The 24,158-nt window shown below is 47.5% G+C and overlaps 1 protein-coding gene across 3 annotated transcripts in view; it reads left to right on the plus strand.

Moving 5' to 3' along the window:
* PDZD7 (PDZ domain containing 7) overlaps positions 1-24,158 on the plus strand; it is a 573,233-nt gene that overhangs the window by 134,293 nt on the left and 414,782 nt on the right. For all 3 annotated transcript variants that reach the window (XM_085606490.1, XM_085606491.1, XM_085606492.1), the window contains one exon: positions 18,479-18,653. In XM_085606490.1, coding sequence (XP_085462616.1) covers positions 18,479-18,653 — 175 coding nt within the window. The remainder of the gene's footprint in view (positions 1-18,478; positions 18,654-24,158) is intronic.

The raw sequence follows: 24,158 nt of genomic DNA on the forward strand, positions 1-24,158 counted from the left end.
TCATTCTACCAGGGCTAAGTCTTCTACATCTGCCTTGTCTAGAGGTGTTCCTGTGGAGGACATTTTTAGGGCGGCAACTTGGGCCTCCCTCCACACTTTCGCGAAGCATTACTGCTTGGATTCCGAGGTGAGGAGGGACGGACACTTTGCTTGTTCCGTCCTTCAGGACTTTCTGGTATAGAAGGGTGGACACCCTCCTCCGGGAGTGGGACTGCTGTGGGAATCTTTTCACAAGGTAAGGAATCCACTGGCAGATGTATCCATCAGAAGAACAAGTTACTTACCTTCGGTAACGCTTTTTCTGGTGGATACAGTATCTGCCTGTGGATTCCTCACTGACCCACCCGCCTCCCCGTTGTCCACCCTTGTATACCTACAATTCTAATGATGGTGTTTCAAAATGTATTTGTTACTGTCAAAGGCAGTGTGTTATTTCTTTTGCCTTCCTATATTATCTCCACACTGTGTGTGTTGCTTTGTATATTATGTACTGTGTATACTGTGTATATATTTCTGTCAGTCCGTCCGTGTGCCTCGAAGGCACGGAAAAAAGGTCGGAACTGACGTTATCACGCCGACGAGGTCTTCTTATGGATCCAGTGACGTCAGCGGAGTCGCGAGCGGAGCCGTGTCTCTGTGACGTCGTCTTCAACCTCATCGGCGTGAAGTGCTACAAAAGTTTCCGAATGTTGCTGATGCAGGGGATATTCGCAAGTTGAGGAATCAACAGGCAGATACTGTATCCACCAGAAAAAGCGTTACCGAAGGTAAGTAACTTGTTCATCAGGAGAAGAATCAATATCCGTTCAGACAATGAAGCTTTCTCTGTTGTCTTTAACCACAGTCTCCAACAGGGTTTTTCATGTATCCCTGTCCATTTTATACTGACATAATCTTTCCCCGCTACAGCCAATTTAGGTACCAGCAATTTGTCCTCGATTCCGCTTATTTTAACACTTGAGGACAGTGCTAAGGAAGCATGGTCACTAAAGCTTCTAAATTCGATGTAAAGTGACCTAAAATATTTCAGACCATTAGTTGACATTATAATATGGTCAATACACGATAAGCTTCCTCTGTCTTGAAAAGTGGGCTTTGGTGTATCGCCCTCTTCACCATTAGATACTAGTATTTCTAAATTATATTAGCACAGGACCTCACTTAACAATCCACCATAGCTGTCGTGGGGGAAGTGATGTTGATTATTCCCTGTGATATCAGTAAAGCCACATGCACTCGTCCCTGAGAGGCTGCACTAATGGGTGTTCAAGTCTCCCTCCCAGATGTAATCACAGTCTGGGTCCTCACCCTTTACGAAGTTAGCCAGTTCTTTTGCTGGCTCCTCCACAACCTTATAACAGGTTGCATAAAAAATGTTGTTATAATAGTTTATTAGTATGAAAGGTTGATTATTGCCCACTAATAAAAGTGGCAGTTGGAAGTAAGGGGAATCACTATACACTTTTTTTTAATACAACTGATGCTGTTGTAGAAATTAACATTGCTAGGCCTCCCTAGGCTCGTCCATGTAGTGAAGGTATAGCTGGGGTAGAAATTGTGTTTCCTGGAGACACAACAATTCTACTGATTTGATACTACCTAACCTACCCTTATCATTAAGCTTGTTTTTGATCCCAGCTATATTCCAGGGTCTGAGTTTTATTTGGCTCGTTGTACCAAAGGTGTTCATTGATGCCTGGAAGGCTCCAAATAGAGACACGGGCTGGACGGATTACCTGTAGAATTGCTCCAAGGTGTCAGAGGTTGTTACATTAGAGGAATTTTAATGGCTGGGACTGGCTCAGTGTCTCAATACCAGGACATGTAGTAAAGGAAGTAACTGTTAAGGCCTTTTCGGACCTCAAGGATACGTTCAGGCTCATGCACACACAATTCTCTATATTCCTTCAGCTTAGACATGCAGCCACTCCCATACCTGAGTGAGGTCAAGGGGATGTCAGAGTTTAGTCCTCTGGAGTCCAATTTGGCCATGTCTACACTCCTACACAAGAAAAATTATGCATATATTCAGAACCTTGATGATAAATACCCATGACACTTTTCCATGTCTTAGAGCGCCTTGGAAGAGGGTGTTGGACAGTTAAAAGATGAAGATTGGTCATTCTCCTAAATGGCCCCTCGTGAAGCATATTTTAAACCGCCTCCGCCTCATCTAATTCAGATACTTACATAGGTTTTACCGACCCTGAGAGATTATTGAGGATTGGCTGAGGCTCAGGTCTGGAATGCTTGCATTGTGGGAGCACACTGGGGGACTTCTACTGCACTGTCTGCTTGTGTCCATTCCTTAAGCATTTCTAGGAGGGTATTTTTGGAACTCTGCTGAGTGTCCTTGGAAGACCATTGGACCGTTGGCCTAAGATAGCTCTGCTGACCATCTTAGAAGACATGGGATTCACAGGGGCAGAGCGTATTTTGATAAGATTTAGCCTCACACTGGGGAAGAGAGACATAGCACAACACTGGAGAGATGTGACATTATATTACCACCCTGGACATTTCTGATATCCATGCAATGTTGAATTAAGGTATAAATGGTGTATATTTGGCTTGAGGTCTAATGTTTTTACTATGTTTCATGTGTATCAGTAATAATTCTAAAGCTCAATAAAAGGTTAGCTGTTGTGCAGGTTGCAGGTGCTTCTTTGGTCTGCTCCTGCATCCGGGAAAAAAATTCTAAGTTTAACTTACCTGTGCCTTGCCTCATTTCTACCAAATATGTGGGCTAGGTGCAACTTCCACAGTTTCTAGCACTTTTGGCTTATGCAGAGTTCACCTTTTGACTTGGGTAAAGTTCCTTTCTCCTGTCCAGAGAAATCCTGATATCAGAGACAGTACATTTTGGCTGTCGCTGGTCCAGGAATAGACAATATACTCCAAGACTAAGATAATGACTTTTCTGCTGTTTCAGCCTGTAAAGAGGAGGATTTCTACTGCCTAGCATTTAAACAACATGTATTAATTAATTCTGCCCAGAGACTGAGTCCATCTTTCTACTGTGCTGCCATTTTGATCCAGAAAGACTGCCAACACTTGAAGCTAGTGATAGCTGCCCTGCTCCCCCCAAGATTGTGAGCGCTGAACTTCTAGTGTTAGAAGAGAGAATCAAAACCACCACCGGTGGGCATATCATCGCTGATGTGAAGCCATCTATTCGCAGTCTTTCTATTCTGACATATCACCTACACACCATGCATCAACTGGTGGTAGGCTTCACTTCTCCAGTATTTGGCGTGTCTTTCATAGATTCACATGCCTGAATCATTCCCCGTCGTCGGAGTGGGAGTCCCACGGTACATAAAAAGCAATAATTATGCATATAACAACCAAAAAACCTTGGTAACGTAAAACCAGGAAGTAAAATAGCCTAAGCTATAAGGAAAAAACTTCCACACCTATGACTATCACAGTCGTTATATATATTCCAATCTGCAGCCAATCAGGCGACAGCACCCACCAGAATGTTCTCCTCAGAGGCTCAGGTTCTCAGATTTTCTACTGCACGTCGTGTGAAGGGAGTCTCCCTGAGCTCTGCTCAGTATTTCACAGTTTTTTCTGGAATTTTTGATACTTCATGATGGCAACTTTCAAGAGATCTCTCTTTAGGCCTTGTGAATCCTGTGGGAAGCTCCGGCTATTCTCTGGAGATCCCCACAAGAAGTGTATCTACTGCCTCTATCCGGATCATGAGGTGAGGGATTGTAAGATCTGCAGGACCTTCCCTCAGAAAACCCTCAGAGATAGAGAAGGGCGCCTACTTCTGTGGCTACAGAAGATTAAGGACAAAGATAACCCTTTATCTGAGGTAGAAAGTGCAGCCTCTGGGTCGTCTGTATCCTCCAGGAAGAGGATGGCTGAGGAGGACTTATCTCCTGGGGCAAAGGTGTTGAGGAAAATTCAGCCTGCCAAGAGCTCTGGCTTGTCTTCTTCTGCTTCTTCAAAGAAGGCTTCGCAACCTTCCAAATCTAAACCTGCTACGCCCCCGTGGAAGTCAGGGAAGTCTCTGGCATCTAAACTACTTCTTGACAAGGCATTGCCTCAGCAACAAATGCCGTCGTTGACGGCTCCTTCGTCGACGGCTCCTTCGCTACATCAACGTCGACGGTTACATTCTCGTCTCCGAGACCGAAGATGATTATGACATCGGCTTCGTCTCTGTCGATGCTGGTCTCCGTGGCTATTAGACCTATCTCGTCGACGAAGGAGATTTAATTTCTCGTCTCCGCTCTGTCGACGGTAAGGTCAAAGAAGATCTCGTCAGCGACTGTTGCGTCGACGCCCATCTCGTCGACGAAGACTTCCTCATCGACAGCCATCTCGTCGTCGAAGACTGCCGCGTCGTTGACTGCCATCTCGTCGTCGAAGACTGCCGCGTCGTTGACGGCTGCCCCGTCGGCGAAGACTGCCGCAGCAGTCGATGAAGATTACCTCGTCGTCGTCTACCTCCTCGTCGACGCAGATTGCCACGTCGACGGCTAACATCTCGTCGACGAAAGTTGCCTCTCCATCGAAGACGGCTTCCTCATCAGCGCACTGTTTATTACCGCCACCGCCATCGTCGACGGTCCCGTCGACGGCATACTCGTCGACGCCTCTCTTGTCTTCCAGTACAGATTTGCAGGTTTGGACTGCGACAACGGCTTCTGCTTCATCCATCCAGCCGTCAACAGCGGCTTCTCTACTGCAACGTCGTGGCTCCTCTTTGGAAGCCCTGTCACCTTTGAAGCTGCCGGAACAGCTATTAGATTCTGAGGAGGAGGATGAGCAGGACAAATCTGGAGAGGATGACAGATTCCGCACTGCAAGGAGTCCATCAGAACTATTTATTAAATATCAGGATGACGACCAGGAGGAAGAACCAGGTACTGAGCCTCAAGCTCCAACTCCTGTCACAGTTCCTTCAGCACAAATGCCTTTAGAATTGCTGAACAATTTACAGTATATGTTGCAGGACTACTATCGACACTTCCCTCCATCGGAATCGGCAGGGTCTCTTCCGTCTACGCCTATGCCAAGGGTTCCCATACCCTCTTTCCAATCTCCCAGACCACCTTCTCCACTGCTATCTCGTCATTCCCATGAGACAAATACAACTGATGAAGACCGGGAAGAGGGAGATGTGGATGACCAATCAGTGTTGTCGGAGTGGGACAAATACCAAATCCAAACTCCCATCACCGTCCGCTCCAGCCCCCGTAGACTCTCCTCCGGTGGATATCGTAGGTTTCCATCTCCTATGGAAAGGGCTACAAAGAGATTTCTGATCCCCCCCTATGGAGACAAAGAAAGATGACTGCTTTCTTTATGATTTTAAGGATCAACCACGAAAACAGATCAGGACAATTCCACTAATAGATTTTATCTGGAAAGAAGGCTTAAAAATCATGGCGACACCAAATTCTCTTCCACCAGTCTTACCTCAGTTGAACAAGAAATATAAGGCACCAAGCGATTCACCAGCATGCCTCATTGGCCAGCCTAAAGCTGACTCTGTCATCGCCCAAGCGTCGCAGAGACGGGCCAGGAACCCCTCGTCTCCTATATCCGCTCCGCCTGACAGGGATGGCAGACGGTTGGATTCAATTGAAAAAAAGGTCTCCACGATGGCTGCGACGACGGTTGGGGCTGCAAATTCCCTAGCCATATTAGGGAGATAGGATCGACAAATGTGGTCCGACATCTCCCCCTACATTAATATGCTGTCGGAGCATTCCAAGTCCGAGGCCTTGAAGATCTTACAGGAGGGTGAAATCATCCACGCAGCCGTGGATGTGGCATCTACTGGTTTTAGACAATTGGCTGGTGCAGCAGTATTGAGGAGACCAGGTTGGCTGAAGTCAACATCTTTCCATCAAGAAGTCCAAACAAAGCTCATCGATATGCCGTTCGATGGGGAGTCTCTGTTCGGACAACATGTTGATGAAGCCCTTCAGGCTATTAAAAAAGACACAGAGACGGCGAGGTCTCTTGGTAGCCTGCAGTTTAGAAAGTCATCTTTTCGTGGTGCCAAGGGATGTGGATCCTTCACCAACAGGGGAAGATATAATCAAAAACGTTCTTATCAGACCTCCCAAACTAACCAAAGATTCCAAAACTAGAGACAACAATCCTATGGACGGAAAGTAACACCTATTCGCAGTCAAGAAGGAAGCAATCCTTTCGTGGATGGGAGTCCAATAAAAAACCATGAGGTCAGCCAACTGCCACCATTTCTGCCGTTGCCCCATACAAGAGTTGGAAGAAGAATATCCCACTTCTACTCGAACTGGTCCAGAATTACTACAGACAAGTGGCTTTTGGATATAGTAGCCAGAGGCCATGCTCTGGAATTCACAAAAATTCCTCCAAACTCTCCTCCCAAAGGACCACCACCTGCTCATCTCAAGGAGCTTTTTTCCCAAATAAATCTGATGATCCGGAAGGGAGCAATCGAGAAAGTCCCTACATTGCAAAGAGGAACAGGATTTTATTCGAGATTTTTCCTCATCCGAAAAAAGTCGGGAGAATGGCGCCCTATTCTCGACCTTCACGCCCTCAACAAATTCTTAAAGAAGCTATCCTTCCGAATGTTAACACTTCAAGAAATTCTACAATTAGTTTCGGCGGGGGATCACATGGCCACCCTCAACCTCCAAAACGCTTACTTTCATGTGCCGATCCTTCCCAGGCACAGAAAATTTCTACGGTTCAGAGTGGCTGGCAGAGACTTTCAATTCAGAATCCTTCCATTTGGACTCCGTTCAGCACCCCGGGTATTTACAAAGGTCATAGCGCCAGTGACCGCACATCTTCGCCTGCAGGGCATTCACGTTTTCCCGTACTTAGACGACTGCCTTATCAAGGCGAATTCTTTCAAAACAACATCCGAACATGTTCAGAAGTGTTTGCTACTTTTACAGTCTCTGGGTCTTTCCATAAATTTCGAAAAGTCTCAGCTGACTCCATCACGGAGAAAGACCTTTCTAGGAGCAACACTGGACACAAAACTGACCCACGCCTTTGTCTCAAAAGAAAGACAAATCAAAATATGCAAACTTGTGCTCTCCTTGCTGTCAAAAGAGTGCGTTTCAGTCCGTTTGCACAAGTCCTTCCCAGGGATGATTTCTTCTTGCATTCCTCTGATTCCCAACTGTCGTTACAGAATGAGGCCACTGCAGGAGGAACTCAACCTTCAATGGCTCCAGATTTCGGGGTCGTTCGACGACATTGTTCGCATCACTCTTCGGATGCGGGAAGCCTTTCATTGGTGGAGCAGGATGGAGAACTTAAGAGAAGGATGTCCATTTCTAGTCGAAGTGCCGGATTTCACCATAACCACAGATGCTTCCCTCGAGGGATGAGGGGCGCACCTTCAAGGGATGACAGTCAACGGCAGGTGGACTTTGGAACAAAAAAGATGCCATATCAACCTTCTAGAGTTACAAGCCATATTCTTGGCTCTAAAATCGTTTCGAACCATCATCAAGGGAATATCCGTACTAATACGAACTGACAATACGACAAGTATGCATTACTTGAACAAGCAAGGCGGGACAAAGTCAGCCCTATTATCTCAGCAAGCACAAGAGATTTGGGATTGGGCGATTCGTCACAAAATCAGCCTCAAAGCCATTCATGTCCCGGGAGTCACCAATGTTCTGGCGGATTCCCTCAGCAGGTCCACAACATCAAGCCACGAGTGGGAACAACATCAACCATCCCTAAACAGGGTGTTTCGAGAATGGGGGCATCCCGATCTAGACCTGTTTGCAACCAGCCAGAACCGAAAATGCCCATCCTTTGCAAGTTGGGTTCCCCACAAAGACTCACTCGGAAATGCCTTTTCGATGAATTGGTCACAAATATATGCCTATGCTTTTCCACCGATTCCGTTGGTTCTGCGGGTTCTGCGCAAGATCAAGAAACAACCTTGCCGCATGATACTCATTGCTCCCAGGTGGCCTCGCCAGTACTGGTTTACGGAACTTCTCCTCCTCTCGGAGTGCGAGCCCATCCAGTTCCGGCCAATTCCGAACCTTCTGTCTATCCAGAACGGACAAATTTGGCATCCGGACCCAGCATAGCTGAGATTAGCGGCATGGCACCTTGAATTTGCACACCTAGATATCCCTCTGGACTGTCAGGAGGTTTTAGGTAATGCTCGAGCAACTGCTACGATAAAAACTTACAAACTAAAATGGAAGAGGTTTTGCATGTGGTGTCAATCTGCCAATATCCACTCTATTTAGGTAAGACCAGAACAAATTTCTTTCTTCAGTTAGCAAGATCCAGCCTCTCCCATTCTACTCTAAAGGTGTTCTTGGCGGCAATTTCAAGGTTTTGGCAGGATGGCGTTAACTCTCTTTATTCACATAGTCATTCAACAATTCTTCAAAGGCTTATTTCGGATGTTTCCCCCTATTCGACGTCCACCTACTTCTTGGCACCTTAATATAGTGCTTACACAACTAATGTGGCACCCTTTTGAACCCATTCACAATGTGGATTTAAAGTTCCTTTCTTGGAAGGTTTCCTTGTTACTGGCTTTAACATCAACCAGAAGAGTTGGTGACCTCCAAGCGTTCACTATTCATCCACCTTTTCTACAATTTTACATCGAAATCTGTAGTTCTGCGTACTAACCCAAAATTCATGCCAAAAGTTCCTGCGGATTTCCACCTGAATGAACCTATAATTTTAAAGACTTTTTTCCCAAATCCGCTCACAGCTGCAGAAAGGGCTTTACATTCCCTTGACATCAAAAGATGTCTCAAGTTCTACTTACAACGGACAGCAACAATACGCAAGTCAGACCAACTGTTTGTGGCATATGGCAAACCACGCCAACCATTGCTCGTTGGATCTCTGCTGCAATTTGCTTATGCCATGATCAAGCGGGAAGACCATTGCAAGCAACGGCAAGAGGGCACTCTACAAGAGCGATATCTTCATCCACAGCTCTTTTTGCCGGTGTGCCTCCTCACCAGATCTTTAAAGCGGCAACATGGTCCAACAGACACACTTTTACCAGACACTACTGTTTGGAAGCCGCAAGCGATACAGATGTGTCAAGAATTCCTGTCATACAAGGGAAACACGCCCTTATGTAAACAGGAGAGCTGTTACATAACTCAAGGGAAACACGCCCTTATGTAAACAGGAGAGCTGTTACATAACTCAAGGGAAACACGCCCTTATGTAAACAGGAGAGCTGTTACATAACTCAAGGGAAACACGCCCTTATGTAAACAGGAGAGCTGTTACATAACTCAAGGGAAACACGCCCTTATGTAAACAGGAGAGCTGTTACATAACTCAAGGAAAACACGCCCTATAAAGGGAGGAACCGGGAGGTACAAGGCTGTCGGATATTGTGTTTACACCGACGTACCTGCTTCGTGAAGAGCAGTGTTCCGGAGTGGTGCTCCAGTAAGGCAAGAACGGAGGTAGGTCGAGTCGTTACTCCCTGGGCCGTGTCTTGCCCCATCGTCACCTGTGAAGGACCCGGAAGCTCTACCGGTCAACCATTGAGCTTCGCTTTTTGACTCGGCTGAGTCCAAGCGCAGTGGCGCTTTTGCTGGTTGGAGTCGTAACTCCCAGTCCGACCAGAGACACAGGGACTGCCAGCTGTAACGCACACCAGGAGGTGTTTGCCGCGTTACAGACTCGGAAGTCCACAGGATCGATCGAGCGGCTGCTCTCGGTTCAGTCTTCTTTGCTTGTGATTGGGGTATCGGTGACGCATCACCAGGAGGTGACTCCGCGTCCCGGTGCAGTCTGAGGAAGAGGTTGAGCGGCTGCTCCCTTCAGGTAGAGACCCCAGCTGGGTGTTTCCCTGACTCCTCGATTCTCCCCAACACTCTTCGTGCCCCTCACAGCCTACCGATTGGCATTGTCGGCCATTTCATTTCTGCCCTCTGTTGGCATACGCCGGGATCGGCGTATATGCAGAGGACGGTTAGGACCATCCGTGCTGTGGGCTGGTAACGTACTTAGCCTGGAGGATTCCAGTGACTATAACTTTTGTTTGTTCTTTGTATTTTATTTGCCTTCATTAAAAGAACTAACCCTTCACAAGTGGTTGCGTCCTCATTGTCGTGTCTGTTAAACAATCCTGAGACGTTCAGGGCGTTACAAAATATCCGACCTTAATAACACTAACTGTCTCCCGGTCGATAACAGACATGGCAACACTTGATGATGTGCTGGCTGCTTTAGCGGCCATGCAAGTTGAAGTGGCTGCCTCTAGGCAAGAAACAGCCGATGTAAAAGCCAGACTGGATGCTATCCAATTGGACCCGCTCACGCCCAGCACCTCCCTCACGAACCAGACCCCTGCGGTAGTAGTGGAAATGCCGGTAGCCATCCCCTTGGCAACACCAGAGAGGTACAGTGGGGATCCTAACACAGTGCAGGTATTCCTCACACAAGTGGCGCTACATTTATCGTGCAAACCAAAGGCGTTCCCCACGAGTCAGGCTCGTGTGGCTTTCCTTATATCCTATTTGGCTGGAAACGCGGCACAATGGGCCGTACCTCTGGTGAGCAGGGACGACCCCCTCTTATGTGATTGGGGTGCTTTTCGCGAGGAATTCCTGAAGGTATTCGACAGAAGGGCTGACTCGTACACGGCGGACCGTGAAATGCTTGAGTTGAGACAGGGATCCAACGACCTGGTGCAGTATCTCAACGCGTTCCGAAGGCTGGTTGCGGAAACCAAGTGGCCTGTTGCTAAACAGACGGCGCTCTTCCATCAAGGGCTGTGCGATGAGCTCAAGGACGCCGTGGCTCATATTGACCCTCAACCCAAGACATGTGAGGGCCTTATCAACCTGGTATTACGGCTGGAACATAGGCTAAGTGAAAGAAAGGGGGATCATGGGAGAAAAGGAAAATCCCTTCCATCCTATGTGACGGTGGGAAGTCCTGAAACTTCCACCGCATCCAAGGGAGAACCCATGGACATCAGCGCAATACGAGCGAGCCTCACAGCCACGGAGAAAGAGTCACGCCGTAAACAAGGATTGTGCCTATATTGTGGCAAAAAAGGCCACTACGTACGTGAATGCCCTGCCAAACCGAAGACGTCACGTTATCGGGCCAACCGGTCGGTAACAGCCGTGGTGGACATACCGGCGGAAAACCTAGAGGACTCCAAGACCAGAGAAGGGGCATCTCGGAGTCACTCATCCATCCCTTCACTTTCCAACTCGGTCACTAAGGGACAACGACACCTGTTTATCACGGTGCACGTGGGAGTGCATGACCAGTGGATACCCGTTGTGGCCATGGTGGATTCAGGGGCCACTGGCATGTTTATGGACCACAACGAGGCATGCAGGCTAGGGCTAGTGCTTCTTCCCAAAGCAGTACCCGAAGACGTCTATGCGGTAGACGGAAGGCGATTGGTGACGGGGCCCATCGGTCAGCACACGGGGGTCCTTCCGATGAGATATGGGAGGAACCATTTGGAACAAATCGATTTTAACATCATCCGAGCGCCCCAATATGGCGTCATATTGGGATTGCCGTGGCTACAGAAACACAACCCCTTTGTGGATTGGCCAACACATCGCATCGAAATGACGTCACCGTATTGCATCCTGCATTGTGGAATAAGAACGGAATCCCTTGACGCAGATGAGAGCGGGAGTCAGACGGTGGCTACAGCGGCAGAAAAAGATGTGGCTCTCCCCCAGGCTTATCACAGTTTTGAGGATGTATTTGATGAGGTGAAGGCGGAAGTGCTACCACCTCATAGACAGTTTGACTGCCAGATCGACCTGGTGCCAGGGGCCAGCGTTCCCAGCGGCAGGCTGTATGCCCTGACGGAGCCTGAAAACGTGCATCTCCGGGGGTACCTGGATAAACTCCTCAAGCTAGGATTCATCCGCCCGTCCAAGTCTCCGGCCGCCTCGCCACTCTTCTTCATCCCGAAGGCTAATGGGGAGCTGAGAGCCTGTGTGGACTTTAGGGCATTGAATGCGATAACCATAAAAAATCGGTACCCCTTGCCTCTCATCAGTGTACTTCTGGAACAGGTCAAGAAAGCTCGTATCTACACCAAGTTGGATTTGAAAGGGGCGTACCATCTGGTGCGCATGAGGGACGGAGACGAGTGGAAGACCGCCTTTAAGACCAGGTTCGGCCTTTTTGAGTACCTCGTCATGCCGTTCGGTCTGTGCAACGCCCCGGCAGCCTTTCAGTACTTTTTGAATGAGGTATTCAGAGAGGAGTTGGATATCTACGTGGTCGTATATATCGACGACATCCTCATCTATTCGTCCAGTGTGGAGGAGCACGTACACCACGTCAAAGCTGTGCTCCAAAAGCTGAGGGAAAACATGCTGTTTTGTAAACTCAGCAAGTGTGACTTCCACGTCACATCCGTGGAATTCCTCGGAGTGATGCTGAGTCCAGAGGGACAGGAGATGGCAGAACGAAAGATCAAGGCGGTGAAAGAATGGCCAGTGCCCCAAAGCGTGAAGGACGTCCAAAGTTTCATTGGCTTCGCCAACTTTTACAGGCGGTTTATAGATGGATTTTCAGGAGTGGTGGCCCCAATCACACAGCTACTGAGGAAGTCCAAGGAGTTTGTCTGGTCCCCTGAAGCGAACAAAGCCTTTGAGGCCCTGAAAAGCGCCTTTGGTAAGGCGCCGGTGTTGGCTCACCCCGATCCGGATCTCCCCTACGTGGTGGAAGCGGACGCGTCGGATGTGGCGCTGGGGGCTATCTTGTCCCAACGCAACCACGACACAGGGGTGCTTCATCCCGTTGCGTACATGTCCCGCAAACTCAACGACGCCGAACGCAACTACCATATTGCGGAGAAGGAGCTTCTCGCAATCAAGGACGCCTTCGCCGAATGGAGGCATTGGTTGATGGGGGCAAGACATGTGGTATCGGTGTACACGGACCATCGGAACCTACAGTTCATGACGGCCACTAGACACCTTTCTCCCAGGCAGCTGCGGTGGATGATCTTCTTTGCGGGGTTCAACTTCCGCATCACATATCGGCCGGGGACGGAAAACCGGAAGGCGGACGCCCTGTCCCGTCAATCTGCAGTTAAGGAACCATTGCCTGCAACCGAGCGTTCCATCATTTCCCCGAGGATGGTATTGGGGGTTATCCAACCAGATACTTTCCTGAGGGGAATAAAGAGAGGGATCCGGTCATTCGCATGGCGGAGGTGGCTCCTCAGTCACAGAGAATGGCAGCTGAAGGACGGGATACCCCTGAAGGGCAGGTGCCTATTGATACCCACGCCTAGGCTAAGGAAACAAGCATTCATCTGGTGCCATGACTCTCCATGCGCAGGTCATTTGGGCTTTGAAAAAACGGTGGCTAGCATGGGACGGCATTTCTGGTGGCCAACCATGAGAGTGGATGTCAGGAGGTGGGGACAGGAGTGTCCTACGTGTGCTACCATGAAGGCCGACCATGGCCGAACCCAAGGGCTCTTACATCCACTTCCGACCCCGGATAGACCATGGGATAGCATATCACTGGACTTCGTGGTGGGCCTACCGGTAGACCAGGGGATGACGGCAATACTGGTGGTGGTGGATTACTTGACGAAAATGGGGCACTTCATCCCCTGCAAGAGTCCCTACGGCCGGGGAATTGGCGTCACTACTCCTACAGAATGTGGTACGACTGCATGGATTACCTGGGGTGATAGTGTCGGACCGGGGGTCGCAGTTTACTGCGCAATTCTGGAAAACTTGGTGCACTGCGCTGCATGTTAAGACCGCCCTGTCCACCAGCTACCACCCTCAAACGGACGGCCAAACCGAGCGCCTGAACCAAACGCTCAAACAGTATCTGCGATGTTTTGTGGACCAGGGCAGGGAAGAATGGGTCGACTTGCTATGGGTTGCAGAGATAGCCTATAACAACGCCACTCACAGCTCCACACAGTCATCTCCGTTCTATAGCAACTATGGCCAACATCCCAGGTTCTTGCCATTTCTACATCCGTTCAGAGAGGACAGGATTCCCGCCACAGCGGACAGGGTGGCACACATAAAAGACACGTTGATGCGCTCAAGGGCTGTCCTAATAGAGGCCAAGAGAAGATACAAGGCTGCGGCAGATAGGAAGAGAAGGCCCGGGCCACTGTACCGCACTGGAGACTACGTCTGGATATCCACAAGAAACATGAGGTTTCGAAAGAACAGTGTGTTCCATCCCAAGTACATGGGCACCTATCGAATTACCAGGTGTATGGGTCCCGTGAACGTGAAGGTGTGCTTGCCCCAGTCATTGCGGATACACCCTGTCTTTCATGTATCATTGCTCAAACCAGCACCCTCCAAGCCGTCTGGGACACCTAGGCCGGTATGCGTGGAGTCGGAGGTGGAGTATGAAGTGTCGGGCATACGGGCGTCCAAATGGCGCAGGGGGAAGCTGTGGTACCTGGTTGCGTGGAAAGGCTATGGCCCGGAGGAGCATTCATGGGAACCGGCTGAAGGGGTTCATGCTCCGCGCTTGGTCTCCTTGTTCCATCGGCGTTTTCCTGCCAGCGCTGGACCCGTGGGGAGCCGCTGAGAGGGAGGATGTACTGTCAAGAATTCCTGTCATACAAGGGAAATACGCCCTTATGTAAACAGGAGAGCTGTTACATAACTCAAGGGAAACACGCCCTTATGTAAACAGGAGAGCTGTTACATAACTCAAGGAAAACACGCCCTATAAAGGGAGGAACCGGGAGGTACAAGGCTGTCGGATATTGTGTTTACACCGACGTACCTGCTTCGTGAAGAGCAGTGTTCCGGAGTGGTGCTCCAGTAAGGCAAGAACGGAGGTAGGTCGAGTCGTTACTCCCTGGGCCGTGTCTTGCCCCATCGTCACCTGTGAAGGACCCGGAAGCTCTACCGGTCAACCATTGAGCTTCGCTTTTTGACTCGGCTGAGTCCAAGCGCAGTGGCGCTTTTGCTGGTTGGAGTCGTAACTCCCAGCCCGACCAGAGACACAGGGACTGCCAGCTGTAACGCACACCAGGAGGTGTTTGCCGCGTTACAGACTCGGAAGTCCACAGGATCGATCGAGCGGCTGCTCTCGGTTCAGTCTTCTTGCTTGTGATTGGGGTATCGGTGACGCATCACCAGGAGGTGACTCCGCGTCCCGGTGCAGTCTGAGGAAGAGGTTGAGCGGCTGCTCCCTTCAGGTAGAGACCCCAGCTGGGTGTTTCCCTGACTCCTCGATTCTCCCCAACACTCTTCGTGCCCCTCACAGCCTACCGATTGGCATTGTCGGCCATTTCATTTCTGCCCTCTGTTGGCATACGCCGGGATCGGCGTATATGCAGAGGACGGTTAGGACCATCCGTGCTGTGGGCTGGTAACGTACTTAGCCTGGAGGATTCCAGTGACTATAACTTTTGTTTGTTCTTTGTATTTTATTTGCCTTCATTAAAAGAACTAACCCTTCACAAGTGGTTGCGTCCTCATTGTCGTGTCTGTTAAACGATCCTGAGACGTTCAGGGCGTTACAAGATGCGTCAGTGGGACAAGCTGTTCTCCGCAATCTTTTCAAATAAGATGAGCCTCTGTTTTCCCTCCTCCACTATGCTTTTCTATAAGACGCTTTTTCCATACTGTTTATATATCTTGAAATTTTTCCGCATATGATTAAACACACATTTATTTATAGTTATACCTTTTGATTATGTGTATTAACTATAATATAATTATGAGCATTGTGTCCTGTACTGCTATCTACTCTGATTCAGGCATGTGAATCTATGAAAGACACCCCAAATACTGGAGAAGAACAATAGTTACTTACCTGTAATCTGTGGTTCTCCAGTATTGGTGTCTTTCATAGATTCACATGCAACCCGCCCACCTCCCCTCAGAGGCTGGTTAGGCTGTTATACTTTAGTTCACTTCTGTGCGAGAAAATCTGAGAGCTGAGCCTCTGAGGAGAACATTCTGGTGGGTGCTGTCGCCTGATTGGCTGCAGTTTGGACTATATATAATGACTGTGATAGTCATAGGTGTGGAAGTTTTTTCCTTTTAGCTTAGGCTATTTTACTTCCTGGTTTTACGTTACCAAGGTTTTTTGGTTGTTATATGCATAATTATTGCTTTTTTATGTACCGTGGGACTCCCACTCCGACGACGGGGAATGATTCAGGCATGTGAATCTATGAAAGACATCAATACTGGAGAACCACAGATTACAGGTAAGTAACTATTGTTCTTCTGTGTTCTTGACCTGATCGAACCAGATTACATTCCATGGCTTCCTGCAACTGCGTTGTCTCGTATTGTTGAACCCAGAAGTGGCTTCTTACTTCTGTAACTACAGTGACTGTTCCACATTGCTTTTTTATGTACCGTGGGACTCCCACTCTGACGACGGGGAATGATTCAGGCATGTGAATCTATGAAAGACATCAATACTGGAGAACCACAGATTACAGGTAAGTAACTATAGTTCTTCTGTGTTCTTGACCTGATCGAACCAGATTACATTCCATGGCTTCCTGCAACTGCGTTGTCTCGTATTGTTGAACCCAGAAGTGGCTTCTTACTTCTGTAACTACAGTGACTGTTCCACATGGTACCAGTGTGAACCAACCTACAAGAGCCCTGGTGACCCTTTGTAACTTCGCATTTGTCATGGTTTCTCCTCCTCACCCACCTGTGGCTTCATTTTAGGTTGTTGCACACCCAAAAGACAGTGGGCTGACAGTTCCACATGGCTGCCAAAGCCTACAAACACATTTGTTGTACTGAGTCACATAGTGTAAGTATAGTGAACTCTTCTACACCTGCAGCTTCTGGCCTAGTGCATGAACCTGCAGTCACCCTCACTGCCCATCTGCTTCTGTAATACTTGCTACAGTACTTGTCACAAGAGTTACCTCGTGGACTACGAGTTCTCATGATTTAAGTGGGCTGCCTTTGAATCACTTATGCCCTGCTTTGTCTGACCGCAGGTGTCTGGTGGAAAGTCAGGTGGTTGTTCAGGTATTCTGGTCCCGTTTTGTGGAGGGCTTTGTAGACGTGCGTGGATGTGGATTATAAGTGGCATCTCTTCTTGATGGGGAGGCAGTGAAGTCTATGGAGGTGGGGGGTGATGTGAGATTATCTAAACAAGTCCAGGATGACTCTTTCTGCTGTGTTCTGGATGGTTTGCAAGCGCTTGAGGAGGAGGATGATAGTGGTTCCTGCATAGAGGGCGTTTCCGTAGTCAAGACGGCTGGTGATAAGGGCTTGTGTGACTGTTCTTCTGAAGTCTGTTGGGAACCATCTGAAGACTTTACGCAGTATTCTGAGGGTACTGAAGCAGATGGAGGCAACTGAGTTGCCCTGTAGTCTCATGGAGAACTCGCTGTGGGCAGCCACAGCTAGTGCAGGTAAGGGCGGTGGGGCCGGGGTGGGGGGGATTTCGACAGGCGGCGACGAGGGAACATTAAATAAATAATTAATTTTCCCTGCTCGTCATCTGTCAAAATTCCACTGCTCTTACCTGCACGAGCCGCGGCTGGCGGTGGGGGATGGTCCAAGGGCTGTGGGCCACCAGGAGTTGTCCCATGAAGAGGGGGGTCTTCCGAAGAGGAGAACTTCGGTTTTGTCTGAGTTCAGTTTGAGGCAGTTGGCTTTCATCCAGTTGACGATTTCAGTCATGGCGTTCTTGAAGTTCGCTCTGGTGGTGTCCGTGTCTTTGGTGAGGGAGAGTAAGAGCTGGGTGTTGTCTGCGTAGGAGATAATGTCGAGGCTGCGGGCAATTGAGTGCTAGTGGCATCATGTAGAACAGTGTGGGGCTGAGTGAGGAGCCCTGGGGTACATCGCAGATGATGCTTTTGGGGATGGAGCTGTACGGTGGGAGGCGGAGTCTCAGAGTGAGCCCGGTGAGGAAAGAGGATAGTAGCTTGAGGGCGTTGCCATGGATGCCGATGCGGTGAAGTCTTTGGATTAGGAGGTGGTGGGAGACTGTGTTGAAGGCCGCTAGCAGGTCGAGGAGGATCAGGGCTGCTAATTCGCCATGGTCAAGGCTGGCTCTGACGTCGTTGTGGCGGCTTCAGTGCTGTGGTTTGAGCAGCAACTGGACTGGGAGTGGTCGAGCAGGTGGTTGGATTCCAGGTAGTCTGTAAATTGGTGGTTGACGGCCTACTCCAGAACCTTGGCCGGAAAGGGGAGGAGCGAGATGGGGTGATAGTTCTTGAGGTCTCATGGGTCTCCTGTGGGTTTCTTCAGAAGTGGTTTGACTTTGGCATGCTTCCAGGATACCGGGAAGGTGGCGGAACTGAACACTGAATTGGTGATGGTGGTGAGCGGGGCTGATTATTTTTTGTTAACTAAATGGAAATATTGTGTATTTTTTTATAGAGCACCTTGTTGCCTGTGTTTTTTTTCTTATATAAAATGTTAAGTAAACCATATAAGTAGCTTTTCTTTTACATACTAACTGCAAACCCTTACTTTTAAATTGTCTCTTAAAATTGTTTAACTTAACATTGCAGAGTTCGCTGGTCTGTGCGTGGGGGACAAGATCACAGAGGTCAACGGGGTCAGCCTGGAGAGCATCACTATGGGAAGTGCCGTTAAAGTCCTGACCGGGAACAGCCGGCTGCGGATGATGGTGAGGAGGATGGGAAAAGTGCCAGGCATCAAGTACTCCAGAGAAAAGACCACCTGGTAAGAAGAGCCGCGCCTGCCTGCATACTTTCAGCTATTGTCTACTGTTCTAGGTAACCAAAAATCACAATGTACCGCTTGTGTGGGCCAAAGCGAGCGTGCCAAGTTAATGTGAGTGGCGCCCCAAAGAGCACACCCAGCTAAAATTCGGAATTCATCAAGTGCTTTTTTAATTGTTTGTTACTAGGGCCTACTTATAATGAACATCTTATGACTCCTTCGAAGGATAAAGAAAATAATATATGAACAATCCTTGAAAACGTGGGTGAAGTGTCAAGTGTAGCTGAAACTGAGTGGGATGGCTCACTCCCGTGGCTTTCACCTTATTCACTTAGGGGCTATTTCACAAGGGCATTAAAGAGTATGTGACATGGCCCCAATTAATCTAAAATGGGAACATTCTTATACTAATGGTACAAAAAGAAAGGACTGTGACCTTTTTGCACATTTACTAATTGTAGGCTGGACAGTGAGGGATACGGGCCAATACAAAACGGCATTTGTGAGTATGTGAAATACTACTCCTGTAGTACTACGTCACAAACTCATAAATACCTAATTTAATTTGCCAAAACGTCTGAATTGCAAGGCACTAAATTCACTTTGAGGATAGCCGTTACCGCTCATTGTGGTTTTACCGCTTCTGCTTTCCCCTTTTACCTCTGGTTCCATATCATTCTCGTGTCCCACTGGTCTCCCTTTTCTGCTTTCCTCTCTCTTTCTCTGGGACAACGTGTAATGATGAAAATAAGTCCTGGTCCCAAAACTAGTGCAGCTCCCCACCACCTGCACACATAAAACACTACAAAGCACTTCTTGTAAGTGCAGCAGGTGCAGCGGCAAAAGAACGCAGGAGGGCGAGGGACCCACGGTATGTCTGTTCCTTTGCTGCAAGGGACGGGTGGGGCCGTCTTTAGGTCTGCCACGAGTCGAGACCTTTGGGTTTTATTAAAATTATTTCATAATATACTTATGTATAAGGGGTTCATCCAGCGCTCTTCATCCATTTGTCTGTGGTTGTGTAATGCATATTTTTTCCCACCCACTGTTTCATACAGCTCTGTGAAGGCTCTTTCACAATGAGCGCATCTACCACAAAGTAGTTCCCTTCAGTGACAAGGACTGCTACGGTAATGCATGCTTTCCTAAACCAAAGATATTCTTGCTTTTAGACAATTATTTCGTTCTAGTGGCGAGATTCCACCAGCTCCCCTAATAATACATTCTTAGAAAACCTTGACAAAACAAGCATTGACCAATCCAAAAGTCTGGGAGCAACAGCAGACTTATGGGGTTTGCCAGAATTTGTTATTGCTTGTATTCGCACCCATAGTAACTTTCCTATGCCACTGCTTCTTTGATATTCAGCAATTCTTAGCAAGCGCTCCTTTAGTGCATTGATCGTTGTTTTCATTCTGCCTTAAGTATATCCAATAGGTCACATTTTAGTACATGAACTTTTTTTTATTTGTTTAATCAATTTGCAGGTTTTTTTTTTTACTTGAGTCGAGGCAGTATTCGTGGCTTTAACTCCTCTTGGTATTCTAAGGAGCTTTTATAACCATGGTTACTATCGATAATGCTTGATACGATCAATGTCAAACAGTGCTTAGGAACCCACTAGGTAAGGTAAAAGACCCCTCACACACCAACCTGTTGGTGTCATGCTTCATCATAGGGGTCCCAACCGGGTGGCCGAATGCCCCCCGGTTGTGCTACAACGCCTGACTACAGCGGAGCTGGTGTGGTGCAAAAGTGTGAAGTTGTGAGGGTTATAAAAGTATCTCTGAGAATCCTTGCCGTGAGAAAATGTATTATTGGCGGCTCAGGATATGTTAAAAAACGAATATGTGATGCAACTACGAAAGAGATTATTTTCTAATAGTTGTATAGGTCTACATGTTTCAGCCCTCAGGGGCTTTCGTCAGGACCAGTGAAGTGAGTGGCAAAGTGGAAGGTGCCACGTGATGGGTGAAAAAAAGTTAAAAAGGTTGATTACCTACACACTCGCTAAGGTGTGTGGACCAGATGTCTGCGAATTTGCAGACACCGCAGCGGAAAAAGACACTATGGCTGATTTGGTTCGCTGCTCAGGATACGGGAGGGGGAGCGCTCCTCGAGCACAATTGTAGTCTACGGGAGATCCTAGTAGGTGTAAGGCGGGTGCAGCTCTACGACTAAAATTGTGCTCGAGGAGCGCTCCCCCTCCCGTATCCTGAGCAGCGAACCAAATCAGCCATAGGGTCTTTTTCCGCTGCGGTGTCTGCAAGTTCGCAGACATCTGGTCCACACACCTTAGCGAGTGTGTAGGTAATCAACATTTTAAACTTTTTTTCACCCATCACGTGGCACCTTCCACTTTGCCACTCACTTCACTGGTCCTGACGAAAGCCCCTTGAGGGCTGAAACATGTAGACTATACAACTATTAGAAAATAATCTCTTTCGTAGTTGCATCACATATTCGTTTTTTAACATATCCTGAGCCGCCAATAATACATTTTCTCACGGAAAGGATTCTCAGATACTTTTATAACCCTCACAACTTCACACTTTTGCACCACACCAGCTCCGCTGTAGTCAGGCGTTGTAGCACAACCGGGGGGCATTCGGCCACCCGGTTGGGACCCCTATGATGAAGCATGACACCAACTAGGTTGGTGTGTGAGGGGTCTTTTACCTTACCTAGTGGGTTCCTAAGCACTGTTTGACATTGATCGTATCAAGCATTCTTGGATTCGTCCAACATTGATAAAACTTACATATATACAGGGGATACGGACGCACCCTACGCTTCCCTAGCTCTCTCGTTGTTCTCTACTATCGATAATGTACAAATTTAGGGATTGTATAGGCAACCTGTCAATCCCACCACTTTAGGAGTTAGGCGATAGCTCTTGGAGCAAAAGAATTAGCTAGAAAATCTATTTTTAATTCATAAAATGCTCTGCAATGGCACCGATGCGTACGAATTGCATGTTAATAAATCTGTAAGAGCCCGAATATTCAGAGCTTCTTCTGGCCACTGCGGATTTCCCACAATCCTGCTATTCAAATGCGAAATGCCATACAATGTCATCACACCTTCAGGGGCCCTTGCCTCCCACGTGGTTCCCAAATGGCACAGATATTTGATAAATTTTACAAGACTATGGAAGCCATTTCCTGCTTGTAAAGTCAGGGTCGGAGACAGGCAATCCTTTAAGGTGTTTTATTCCAAGTAGATGCTAGTAACAAAGGGCTAGGTGGCGTATTGTCTCAAATAGGACCAGATGGGAATGAGAACATTGTTGGTTATGCTTCTCGTGCATTGTCTCCTTCTGAAGAGAAATTTTCCGTTATTGAGAAAGAGACCCTTGCATGTGTTTGGGCAATGGATCATTGCCGATCTTTCATTTGGGGAAGGTCTTGTTTAATACGTACTGACCACAAACCTTTGGTTAAACTTTTATCAACGGAAGGGATTTTGAATGCCTCAGCTAGAATCGCTAAGTTGTCGTTGAGGTTACAAGACTATATTTATCAGATTGTTTATGTTCCTGGGAAAAAGAATGTCATTGCGGATTTCTTATCTAGATTACCCATTGAATTGCATGAGTGCGATTCTTATGATTTAGACGATGAACAAGTTGCTTTGATCCACAATCAGGGTTTGTCCAACTTTGATGAAGTCAAATGGTCTAATAGTTATAAACTTGATGCCACTTTGCAAAAGTTAATCATTTTTATGAATAGTGGTTGGCCTTGTAAAAGTAAACTTCCTAATGCATTTAAACCCTTTTGGGAAATAAGGCATGAGCTTTCTGTCACCAAGGGGTACATTTTTAGAGGTGTTAAAGTTATTCCTCCTCTTTCAATGAGAATGAAAATGGTCAAGCTTTGCCATGAGGAGCACAGTGGCATTATCAAAACCAAACAGAGGGTCAAGCAATGGTTTTGGTGGCCAGGTATTGATGTTGTGATTGAGCGTGTTGTGCGTGAATGTGTACCTTGCTGCAATTCGGACAAATCTTTAGTCACTTTGAGGCCGAAATTGGGTGAATCCTTCATTCCTGAAAAGCCATGGCATACTATTGCAATTGACATCATGGGTCCTGTTGGTATAGGAAAAAAATACATTATAGCACTCATTGACATTTTCTCTAGATGGCCTGTTATTAAAGTTGTTGACAAAGTGGACTCTCAAGAAGTTTTGAGATTTCTTGATAGAACTTTCATTGAAGAAGGTTTACCTGTTCAGGTTATCTCTGACAATGGAGTTCAATTCATGTCCAATTTAACTCAAGAAAATTTTAAAAGAGCTGGCATTAAACATAGGACGACCTCACTTTACAACCCTTCTGGGGACGGCATGGTTGAAAGATTCAATAGAGTTCTCAAAAACTCTATTCAAATGGCCGTTCAGAACAGCTGTGACTGGGAGGTGCAGATTTTCAAAACCTTGTGGATGTATAGAACAACACCCCATCCCATCCTCGTCGCCAATTGTAAAGTCAGGGTCGGAGACAGGCAATCCTTTAAGGTGTTTTATTCCAAGTAATACACCATCAGCAAAGTAACGCCTCCGCTCTCTCCTCGACTTACAAGCCAACTCCCCCACACTCTAGAATGCCCCCTCGCGTGAACAATGTCGCGAGGAACATAAGGAAAGCACGAGATAATTAATACATCATAACATAACACTGCTAAGCTGTGAATTTCTTACTTGGCCAGTGGTGAGTTGAGTAAGCTTGGTGTTCAGGCTAGTATTGGTGTTTCTTGATCAGTTGTTTTGACACCCATACTTTTATGTCCTGTCTTTTGGCATTTTGGGGTTTAACTGTGTATAATGCTATGTCCCCTAATTTCATGAATTAGTATATGTAGTTGTTTTCACACATGACATCTATAATTACCTTGTTTTATGTGAAATGTTGGTAAGGATAGGTTATAATCGCAAGTAGCAGAAATTGCTACTATGTTTCACATGACTATTTAATAGTTGGTCTGTTTCGGAAGGTTTGGTGACCAAGTCGTGTTATGTATGGCTCTCCTAGAGCGCCTCTGTTTATTTCAGTTTCTGAATCTCTTCACCCACTGCTATGACATAGCAGCAGTTGATAAAACTGGTTGCCCCCTGCTTTGATGTCAAAAAGGCCTTCCCGGCCAGGCTGACAGCGCCCTCGGAGAGCCGGTCACCACAGCGCTGCTGGTCTGCTTTAACTGAAAGCAGAAAGCACAGCTGCAGCAGGAGGAAGGAAGGAAGGAAGGAAGGAACGCTGGTTGGGTGGTGGTGGGGGTTGGTCAAGGATGGTAGATGCGTTTTTTTGTGAGGGACAGGGATCTATAACAGAGACAATGTTATATATGGCTCCTCCCTTACTTCTTTGCTACTGCGTAGCAATTGAAAGCAGGGGCAGATGATTTTGAGGCCATACATAAAAAATAATTGTAGATGGATAAAAAGTGAATTACATGGATGTTTTTTACCCCGGGGTTCTGAGTGGCTTCGCGCTCATTGTTTATT

Source organism: Triturus cristatus, chromosome 1_2 (genome assembly GCF_964204655.1).
Source record: "Triturus cristatus chromosome 1_2, aTriCri1.1, whole genome shotgun sequence".
Taxonomy (NCBI): domain Eukaryota; kingdom Metazoa; phylum Chordata; class Amphibia; order Caudata; family Salamandridae; genus Triturus; species Triturus cristatus.